Here is a 10,574-nt window from a genome sequence, read left to right on the forward strand (position 1 = left end):
TCCTGCAAGTGCCGCTATAACACATAAGTGTTAAATAAAAGGAAAACAACACCCAATCAGGAGCTGACTCCACCAGATCCATCCAGTTTTCTGTCAAATATATGAAAAATAGAAACTGGGTAAAAGCAATAGATTGAGGTGAATAGCTTACACTTCTATTCAAATGTTATATTTTGGTAATGTTGGGATCAAAGAGGTATTAAAAAGACGGCAGGCAAAGGTGGGTGGGATTAACAGGGTACACAGTGTTCCTCTTTGACTCGAGGAATGTATGAAGTTTGAATGGGTTTAATAGACTGTAGCACAGTATGTGGGTCAATTTAATTTCCCCTTTAACTCGGCTTAGCAAGCAGGAGATGGAATTTTTTTTAATGTGTCATCTTTGCTATGGGTCTTGGTTTTGCTTCTGTTTTCTGATGGATTGCAGGATTGCGTGTGTGGATAGAAGTTTAATTAGGTCATTTTATTTCCCTTTATTTTCGTCTGTACTGCACAACAGCTTCTGAATGAATGTAGACCTGCACAGAAAGATGAATAATAATATAATAATTAATTGTATTTTTTTAATGATAACTTTTCTGCCAGATTAGCTTTTTTCTTTTAATTCCAATGAATGTGAAAGCATCACTGTTGTTGTTGTTGGTTTTAAACACGTGAAGTGCTTTCAAATGTTTGGCTTTCAAATCAGACAAACACTCTATGAACAAAATAAGGTTTAAAGGCTACAGAGTTCAGGTCTGTCGTAATCCTGAAACAGGAATGAACTTGCACTCCACTTGGTAAACTTCATTATTGGTAAACTTTTTTCAGAGCGGGACTAACATCTGCTGTCGGTGCTGTTGGGAAGTAGGGGAAAGGGTACAGGTCACAAAGTTTCCCTTCCCCCCCCCCCGAAGAGAGAGCCCAGCAGAAGTAAATGCTGACGTCACATGACACTTCATGTCAAGTGTGGTTAAAATGCTCCCCCCCCCCCCCCCCCCCACCCACCACCACCGTTCTAATGGTGGAAAAACTTCCTGTTGCTTATATCTGTGAAGTCCTCACTGTAAGTCTGACTCCTTCTTACTGGCAGCGTTGACATTAAAACTGCTGATTCAGCGTCTACTGTAGCCTATATGACCATAAGAAGCTTCAAAGCCAGTTCACAAACATCTAGTGCAGGATTTTTCAATATGTTGACAAATTTCACAACCTTATGTTCAGCTAAACAAAAATTCCAGTGTCAACCAGCCTGATTCATTTTTTTTGTTTAAAATGGGATTTAGTCTCGATAAGACTAGGTCACAAAAATTATGACTGAGCACTTCTGTAAATGCCGAGCCTCTGCAGTTAAGTGACGGAGTCTGATAATCTTTTGAGCATTCACCAGTTTCCATTTACATCCTGAAGAGTCCTAAAACCCGACTGCTGTTAGCATCACTAAAAACACCTAAACTTTTGGCAACATTATAGCACAGCCAGGCTTTTACTGGCGTTACCTTTAGTGCAACTCATTCTGCTCTGTTTGAGTGTCAACTGCTTTCAGCAAACTGCTGCATCACCAGCTGTTCAAACAGCTTGTACAAGTGTGCATGTTTTTATTTAGGCTGGAACCAGACTTACTGAAGCAAACTAGCATTTCTGTGTACGATTTAATTCTGTTCATTGAATGACAGTTGTCAGTCTGAGCTGTAAGGATTTAGCACCAGTCCTATGTCTGTTATATCATTATCAAGACAAATTTATATATATATATATATGTTAAGCTGAGATCCAGCCCTCCCAAATGTCAATAAACCAATAACAAGCTGGTGCAGAGAGGCAGCCACAAAGGTAATGTGCTGACATCGTATTATCCAATTCACTTCTGTGAAATCACTGTTTTCGTCTAAGTGAGTAAGAACAATTTTGTTGTAGTCCTTCTTGTGAGTCCTGCAGCAAGTTAGCTTAGCATACCAACTTGAAATTGCTAGTGTAGCTTTGTGTCGGTAACAATTAGTGAACCTAAGAGCTGCCTTAGGCCAAATATGTTGCCTTTAGTCAGAGCCAGTGCTAGCATTTTCCCTCCCCCCGGCACCCATGTGTAAAATTGTCAAAGCACTCATTTGAAGTCAAGAGTCACACAGCCATGTTGTGATAAAAATAAAAGTTTTAAATGTATCAATAAAAACATCAGGTTCAATAAACGTGATGTTTTACAAAATCAGGTGCATTACAATATCGCAGTTAACAAAAGGATAAAACTCCTTGAGGAATCTACAAATGGCATTATGGACAGATCAACCACATACTTCTGGGTACAGACATCAACAAAAAACATACCACACAAGTTGACCCAGTGTGTCAAAGTCTGAAGACATCAAACATTGCCATTTAAAAAATAGACACTTCATAAAATCAACAGAATTAGTAACATTGAAGACTGGATAGTTGAAAAAGGCAGGTTGACATATATTAACAGTACATGAACTAGTCATATTTATTAAAGTTACACATGCTGCCCAGCTTCTGCAGCTCTACTCTTCAGTGTCCGTGTGCTTTAGTTCATTTTAGTCACCAACAGAAAAAAAAAAAAAAAGGGAAATGTATGACAGGGGCTATAAAACAGTGTTACAAAAGTCCATCCCTTCTCTAAACATGAGGGGAAAGACGTACCCTGTCATTACCAGCTCTTAACTAGCTCAGATATTATCTCGATCATGTTTTTAAGTTGACCAGCCAACCATTAATGCAGGTTAAAATAATCTTAGTGGGAGAAAATAAAAAACACAGTACTGGCTTAAAGTAAAGAACAAGTCAAGAGGGGAGTGGGAGTCAGTCTCTGAGATGTACATCTAGTAATCCGTGGATTCCTCCCCCTCCTCGCTGAGCAAACAGGTACGGATCAGGGCTTCGGTCACTGCGTATGGGTCGCAGTTGGCAGACGGGCGGCGGTCCTCGAAGTAGCCCTTCTTCTCCTGGCCGACCTGGCGAGGAATGCGAATGCTGGCGCCACGGTTGGCAACACCAGCAGAGAACTCATGGATGTTGGAGGTCTCGTGGTGGCCGGTGAGACGGCGGGCGTTGTCCAGGCCTCCTTTGGGATCGTAGGCACGGATGTGGTAGCTGTGCCTCTTCCCCAGCTTCTCGATAGAGTCCTCGATGGCTCTGAAAAACAAACGCAAAGAAAGATCGTCAGACAAATTTCCGCTGACGGCTTAAGTTAATCTCATGATGGTTTGACACTCACTTCAGTCCACCGTCTTCCCTCATCTCCTTTGTGCTGAAGTTGGTGTGGCAGCCGGCGCCGTTCCAGTTACCGGAGATTGGCTTGGGGTCAAATGAGGCAATAATGCCAAAATCTTCACAGACGCGGTGCAGGAGAAAGCGTGCAACCCACAGATGATCACCCATGTTGATTCCTTCACAAGGTCCGACCTGAAACTCCCACTGAACACAAAAGAGTTCATCATTACATGATCTGTTTCATCTGTGTTTTTAGCACAGTCTACATTAAAAAAAAATACATAAAGACTTATTATAGTAAGTATTATTACCTGAGCAGGCATCACTTCAGCATTTGTGCCACAGATCTGGACTCCAGCATACAGACAAGCTCTGTAATGGGCCTCTACTATGTCTCTGCCATAGGCTTTGTCAGCTCCCACACCACAGTAGTACGGACCTGTAGACATGCCAACATTTACACATCAAATCATGTGCCAAAGCAGGGGACACATCAAAACATCATATTTAGCCTAGCTGCTCACCTTGTGGTCCAGGGAATCCATTGGAAGGCCATCCAAAAGGGTGTCCGTCTGTTCCCAGGATGGTGTACTCCTGCTCCATGCCAAACCAGGGAATCTGGTCCTCCACCATCTCCATCACCTTCTTACACGTGATTCTAAGGTTGGTTTCTTTAAAAAAAATTAAATTGTAAAAAATTAAGATCAGATCACCAATACAAGTGCAATCAAGTACAGTTGTCCCGCGAATATCAATCACCTTATAAGTAAAACGGATTGAACAGAACTTAGTACACCAAGAACCTTGGTCTCCTGCATGAAGTTATGCAGGAATTTCCGCGTCGCTTCAGGGTCCAAAAGCTATGCAAATGTGAAATGTCCCATTACATTCAGTAACAGAGAATGTTTTAATAGTCCGAATTCAGGGTCTACAGCTACCATCTCTCGTGCCACAAATTTTAAGTGTGTGCATGAATGAGTGTGCAGAATGAATGGGTGCATGCATGTGCAAAGGGATGCATGTGTTCACACCTGTTCAATGTTTGCAACATATCCGACTTAAATCTTTTATTATTTGAATTGGGTTTTTTTGGGAGCCAAAGAGAGTGTTGTATTACGGGTCAGAGTACATGCTTGACTTGTATTTACCAAATGAGTACGACAAATCAAGAACCACATGCCCACCACCCTTCCCGACAAGTAATGCCCAACCCACCTTGCACTGTCAGACCAATTAAAGCAGCTCCTTGTTAAATAAGTATTAGTCTTACTGCAGCTTTCTCATTTCCTTATTTTACTGCCCTAACACATATTTGTTCCACTGTTTTACATTTAACCCAGATTCTCAGTCTCTTAGTTACCTGCAGGTTTGCCGTTGTATTTGAGCACTTCACACAGGACCAGCTTGTTGGGGTCTTTGCGGAATGGATCCCGGAACATGGCAGAGGGAATCAGGTACATGTCGCTGTTTGAGCCCTCACTCTGATAAGTGCTGGAGCCATCAAAGTTCCACTCAGGTAACTCTACAAGGAGAGAGGGAGAAGGGCAGATATATTACACTGCACGACTTTATTAGAAAGCGTTTAGGGAAAATCCAGAGAGCTAATTACCTTCGACGCTTTTGGGCTCAAAATCAAGCGTCCTGGTTTTGCACCGGAGCCCCTCGCCAGTCCCATCAATCCAAATATACATGGCCTGAACTTTATCTCCCTGAGGGAGTTCCATGTACTGCTGCTTCACAGCTTTACTCAACGTGGCGCTTGCGGATGTGGCCATCTTATTTCCTACTTAAACACACCTGAGGATAAGAGGAGGAGAGGAGAACAGGTATGAGGACACAGGGCGCTCTCGGTCACATGTTGCATAACCGGGGATGGGGGCGCAAAAAACACAAAAACATCTCCATTGTCTCCACTTCCAGAATGGAGAAGGCATGAAAAACGGGCTGAGGATGTAAAAGAAGCCACGGTTCTAGTCTTTTCTCCACTCTCCGTATTTGGAACCAACTGAAAAACACTCACAGCAATCGCCTGACTAAAACTATATTTAGTTTTTCAATTATTTTCGAGAGACTCATGAAGGATGCCCCCCCCCCCCAGACAACCAGATTACAAGGGATCAAAAACAAAGACCAATAACTTTAACAAAAACACATCTTTACGGCGGCATACGTCTTTTTATCTCTGTTGTTGTAGTCATGGTTACAATCGTTGGCTCCCACTGTGAGGTAAGATTACATCACTGGCTTCCTAGACAAAACCCATAACCTGCTACCTACAACTAAAAACCTTAGCCAAATATAAAGCCCACTTTAAAAACACTAAAACACGAGTAATCCAACAACTGGTGCTGCTAGACACAGACAAAAAGTAAAGAGTTAGGATAATTGTTTAAGACTGTAATAGTACAATGAGTGCACGCTGAGCTCCAGCACCAGTGTGGTAAATTAAAAACAGGAAAGAGAATCGGGTAAGAAGAAGAACAGTTACCTGGAGAAACGAAGAAATCGAAATAAAAAAAGGACATGCAGGTGTCCAGTCTTGTAGTATGATGTCTTTCTAGTTCCTCTCTTATTCTCTGGTACCGAAGCTTTGGCTCCGGGGACATTTATAAGAGCAGGAACTGGGATGTCGCGTCTTTGATTGGTCAGAGAGTCGGCAGCGTGTTTACTTCAAAGTGATTGAAGGCACACACACAGCCCGCTCATTGGACGAGCTGCAGGACGGAGCATCAACGCCCTCTAGCAGCAGCTCGGCCGCGTGTGTTACCATGCTGCACGAGCCTTTCATACGTCCTCCTCATCCTCACGTTTACATGATCTCAGGAATTTCAATTAATGCAAAAAAAAAAAAATAGACAAAAAAAAAATAAAATAAAAGACGTGGCTTTCATGAAGACCGATCACTTATAGAAGAAAATGTGTCCATTGGGGGCTCAATCATTTGCAGCAAAATGCTCAACATCTTCAGGCACAGCACAAAGCACCAAAGGTAGTTCTCAGTCCAAGACGCCACCGTGTGGTACAAAAGAGTTACTGTCAGGCTGCACTGGTGTAATGGGAGAAATTATGTAATCCCACTATAAAACTAACTGGTTTGACCTAGATGTCCACGTGAGAGAAGTATGTTCTAATCTTTAAACATAATAATCAACTTTTTAACAACGTAGATACAGTGCCTTCTACATCTGCCATAAACTAGTTTGTTTTAATTTGATTGACTAGTTCTTGAGTGAGAGTTAGTTTGGGGGCATTAGGAAGATGTCCGGGTTTATTAATTAGGTAATCACAGCTCTTTCCTAAAATGTTATTTGCTTTTCTGTGTCCAGCATCAGTGTGTGTGTGTCAGTGTCGTCCAGCATCAGTGTGTGTCAGTGTCGTCAAGCATCAGTGTGTGTGTGTGTCAGTGTCGTCCAGCACCAGTGTGTGTCAGTGTCGTCCAGCATCAGTGTGTGTGTGTGTGTGTGTGTGTGTGTGTGTGTGTGTGTGTGTGTGTCAGTGTCGTCCAGCATCAGTGTGTGTGTGTGTCAGTGTCGTCCAGCATCAGTGTGTGTGTGTGTCAGTGTCGTCCAGCATCAGTGTGTGTGTGTGTGTCAGTGTCATCCAGCATCAGTGTGTGTGTGTGTCAGTGTCGTCCAGCGTCAGTGTGTATGTGTGTGTGTGTCAGTGTCGTCCAGCATCAGTGTGTGTGTGTGTGTATCAGTATCGTCCAGCATCAGTGTGTGTGTGTGTCAGTGTCGTCCAGCATCAGTGTGTGTGTGTCAGTGTCGTCCAGCATCAGTGTGTGTGTGTGTGTGTGTGTGTCAGTGTCGTCCAGCATCAGTATGTGTGTGTGTGTGTCAGTGTCGTCCAGCATCAGTGTGTGTGTGTGTGTGTGTGTGTGTGTGTGTGTGTGTGTGTGTGTGTGTGTGTGTGTCAGTGTCGTCCAGCATCAGTGTGTGTGTGTGTGTGTGTGTCAGTGTCGTCCAGCATCAGTGTGTGTGTGTGTCAGTGTCGTCCAGCATCAGTGTGTGTGTGTGTTAGTGTCGTCCAGCATCAGTGTGTGTGTGTGTGTCAGTGTCGTCCAGCATCAGTGTGTGTGTGTGTCAGTGTCGTCCAGCATCAGTGTGTGTGTGTGTCAGTGTCGTCCAGCATCAGTGTGTGTGTGTGTGTCAGTGTCGTCCAGCATCAGTGTGTGTGTGTGTCAGTGTCTGGCCTACACTTCATACAGGAGTTCTGAAATGTGTTAGACCAATTGAGTCACAGTTATCTCAAATATCGTGAAGTACAAACTATTTACCTTTATAAATAAACAATAAACAACAACAGCCTTTTAAACGTACGGTCATAGGGTAGCCTACGGTACGAGGGTTTGAGTCTCTACTTTCCTGAATCTAGTCTATTGCTCTTAGAACAGCTAGCTTCTATGCTAGGCTAGGCTACCAATTAGCAACGAGGCAGCCTACTCCTCCAGAGCCAGGCTAGTCATCTCTGGCAGCTAACTAGCTACTCTACTGGAGGTAGACTAGTGACATTTGCAGGACTTCTGGTAGATACAAAATGTCACAGTTTTTAATTGTTAGATTAATTAACTTCCTCATTATTATGTGATACAAAAAAGTAAAGGCTTGCTGTATATACTCAACAGCTAGACAATCATGTTTATAGCCTGCATGTTTTAGCTTTGAATCTGTAGAAACTTTATTAAAGTTGTACATTATATTTAGAAAAAAGTTAAGTCAGTTGTGGCTTGAACTCCATTTTCACAGAATATTAGCCACCATTTTTTTTACTTAGTAGTGAAGTACTTTTACTCTGTGATGGGAAAAAACAACATTAAGTGTTTTAAAAAAGGTGTTAAATATCAACAGCTTACATTAAAGCTTAAATGCTCAGTTACTAACTAGAGTTATTTATAACACTTTTTCCAAACACCCTCATTAAATGTGTTGATATGGTTGTGGAGAATATCTAATGTCTAAAACATTGGATTCACAATCTCCCACTGACTTGAATGGTTGTGATGGCCGTCGCAAATGAAAACTATTTCAATACATTGTCATCCAGAGGAGATAATTACCATCAGGATAAAAATAACTTACACCAGTGGAATAATGGAACTGCTGTGAGCCATCCCTCTAAGGGTGCAAGTGGCTTGCAGTTTCCACAGCTCTGGTGCAGATGTGTTGCAACTCTGAGAAAAGATTCATCCACTTTTTCCTTTTTAAGTTTATCTGTGTCTTAGTGCTTGCTTGTATTTTTAGAGAGAGTTTGATGGTATCGGCTGGAAATGAGACTGCTGCAGTTGGAAACTAAAGCTCAGAAAAGTCCCATTAGAGACCTCCTGTGCCAGCAAAGTGAACTGCAATGACCTCAGAGTCAAGGAGCATTAAAGACATCCCCTCAGGGCTTATTCCACAAGAAACCTACCAACCTTTTAGCATTTAGCTGGCTATGAAGTTGAAGGTACCTTTAAGAGAGGGTGGAGTTAAAGAATGAATGAATTGGTCTGTTGTTGTTGTACTGGATAAGGAGAGACAAACAAAGTGCACAAAGGAAGTAGATTGGTAGAGGAAAAATACAGACACTGGGAAATTATATAGAGTACATTTTGGAAAAGATTAATGTCGGCATGTCCATGAAAATAGCAAGTGTCACCTTAGGGAGCTGGGAAACCCTCCCCCACTGTTACAGCTAAAATCCTGCCCAATTTGAGTGAAGCAGCAAGGTATGCTTCTCAGGTTTGCATCTAGACTTTATTGAAGCACACAAAGAACACCTCCCCACTCGTTTTTATTTGTTTATGATAACCTGCATAAAGAGGGCCTTAGCTTTAATACCATATAGGACTATGTCCGGAGCTGGACACGTCTTGGTACCTGTATTTAAAGGTAGAAGATGTGTTGCAGAGTATCTGGCTTTGTTGTGAATTCTGAGTCCCAGCTTGTCGAAGCAAAGTTACACTTGGATCCAAGGGCAGCAAGAAATATACCAAGGGAACTATGAACTAGACCCTGGTATCAACATTTAAAGACTTTCCAGTTAACCATAAGACTTTGATACAAAATGACATTGCATTTCTATTGCGTTGTTAATGTAAATAATAAGTTGATGTAACCATTAAACCTTTGTTCTTTATGAGGATGACGATGAAGTTTTCTTACTTACTGTAACTCCGAATGAAATCCCCATCAGTGAAGCACTGATAACAGTATAGCTCCTCTGTTACTTTGATGTGTTGCAGTTCAGTGGATGTACAGCACCACCTGATGGCCTCAGAGCTCCACAGCAGCCGATAAAGATGAGGAAGGACGCTGACACTGAACCATGAGGACACATTTTTATGGCTGCAGGAACTGGCAGGGGGAGGACTTCTCTACCTACTTTATTCAAAGACAGGTAAGCCCAAAACACAAATCCAATTTATGGATACGCTTAAGTTTTAAGTTACAATCATATTGTGTTTAGGAATTTCATCAAATCATGCACTTTACATTTAGTTTATTTTCATATGTTTGATCATGCTGTGCCCCGTGATTCCTGACTCAATGAACCCTGGCCTGTTGCCCAACTAGATGTCATCTGCAGATGCCTCTGACCTTTGATCTATGTGCCCTCTGTCTTAAGAAGACAAAATAAGTTGTTCAACATGTTTGAATCCAATTATTTTCTATTTTTTCAAATAATTTGTACAGTTTTCTGAATTTATGATCACCCTAATGTTCCATGTCTTAAAGTAGACATAAAAGGGAAATGCAATTTGTATTTCGTACCTATGTGCGAAATTATTTTGTCAAAATAAAGTTAATATTTAGCATGGTAAACTATAAGACATGGATGGTATAGTGGAAATGATGATCACATCATTCCTGATCGCTAACACAAAAAATCCACGTCCAAGTTAACATATTCACTTACATCACTTTGTCATTCAAAAACAATTACGAGTAGAGTCCCTTTTTACACATTTTTTTTTTTAAAGATTTATTTTTGGGCTTTTTGTGCCTTTAATTGAGAGATAGGACAGTGGACAGAGTCGTAAATCAGGGAGAGAGAGAGTGGGGAATGACATGCTGGAAAGGAGCCACAGGCTTGATTCGAACCTGGGCCACCCGCTTGGTAGACTACAGCCTCCATACATGGGGCGTGCGCACTAACCACTGCGCCACCAGCGCCCCCCTTTTTACCCATTTTTTAAGATTATTTTTGGGGTAGGACAGCTGTAGATTTACAGGAAATTTGGGAAGAGATAGTGGGGGATTACATGCACCAAACTGCATCGGTAATGGGATGAACCCACAACCAGTGTGACAATGACTGGAGCCTCTGTACACGGGACTGATCTAAACCACCCTCATTGAGCCCTCATTTTTGAATCTGGTTTTGTTCTACCT

At 42.0% G+C, this 10,574-nt stretch overlaps 1 protein-coding gene across 1 annotated transcript; it reads right to left on the minus strand.

Annotated features, from left to right (window-relative positions):
- Positions 1 to 2,110: 2,110 nt before the first annotated feature.
- On the minus strand, positions 2,111 to 5,849 carry glula (glutamate-ammonia ligase (glutamine synthase) a). The gene is made up of 7 exons (XM_061044716.1): positions 5,693 to 5,849; positions 4,814 to 5,001; positions 4,565 to 4,726; positions 3,729 to 3,875; positions 3,516 to 3,643; positions 3,209 to 3,408; positions 2,111 to 3,126 (listed from the first exon to the last, which is right to left on the minus strand). The coding sequence occupies exons 2-7, from the start codon at positions 4,977 to 4,979 to the stop codon at positions 2,814 to 2,816; spliced, it is 1,116 nt and encodes a 371-aa protein (XP_060900699.1). The 5' UTR covers positions 4,980 to 5,001; positions 5,693 to 5,849; the 3' UTR covers positions 2,111 to 2,813.
- Between the last annotated feature and the right edge of the window lie 4,725 nt (positions 5,850 to 10,574).

The sequence above is a fragment of the Labrus mixtus genome, chromosome 8 (genome assembly GCF_963584025.1).
Source record: "Labrus mixtus chromosome 8, fLabMix1.1, whole genome shotgun sequence".
Lineage (NCBI taxonomy): Eukaryota > Metazoa > Chordata > Actinopteri > Labriformes > Labridae > Labrus > Labrus mixtus.

Excerpts from the sequence above, each read along its gene's own strand:
- glula (XM_061044716.1), bottom strand. The coding sequence starts at position 4,979 with ATGGCCACATCCGCAAGCGCCACGTTGAGTAAAGCTGTGAAGCAGCAG. Across the intron at positions 3,644-3,728 it reads TGGATTCCCTGGACCACAAG|GTCCGTACTACTGTGGTGTG; the intron begins GTGAGCAGCTAG and ends GCATGTCTACAG. Across the intron at positions 3,127-3,208 it reads AGGGAAGACGGTGGACTGAA|AGCCATCGAGGACTCTATCG; the intron begins GTGAGTGTCAAA and ends TTTGTTTTTCAG.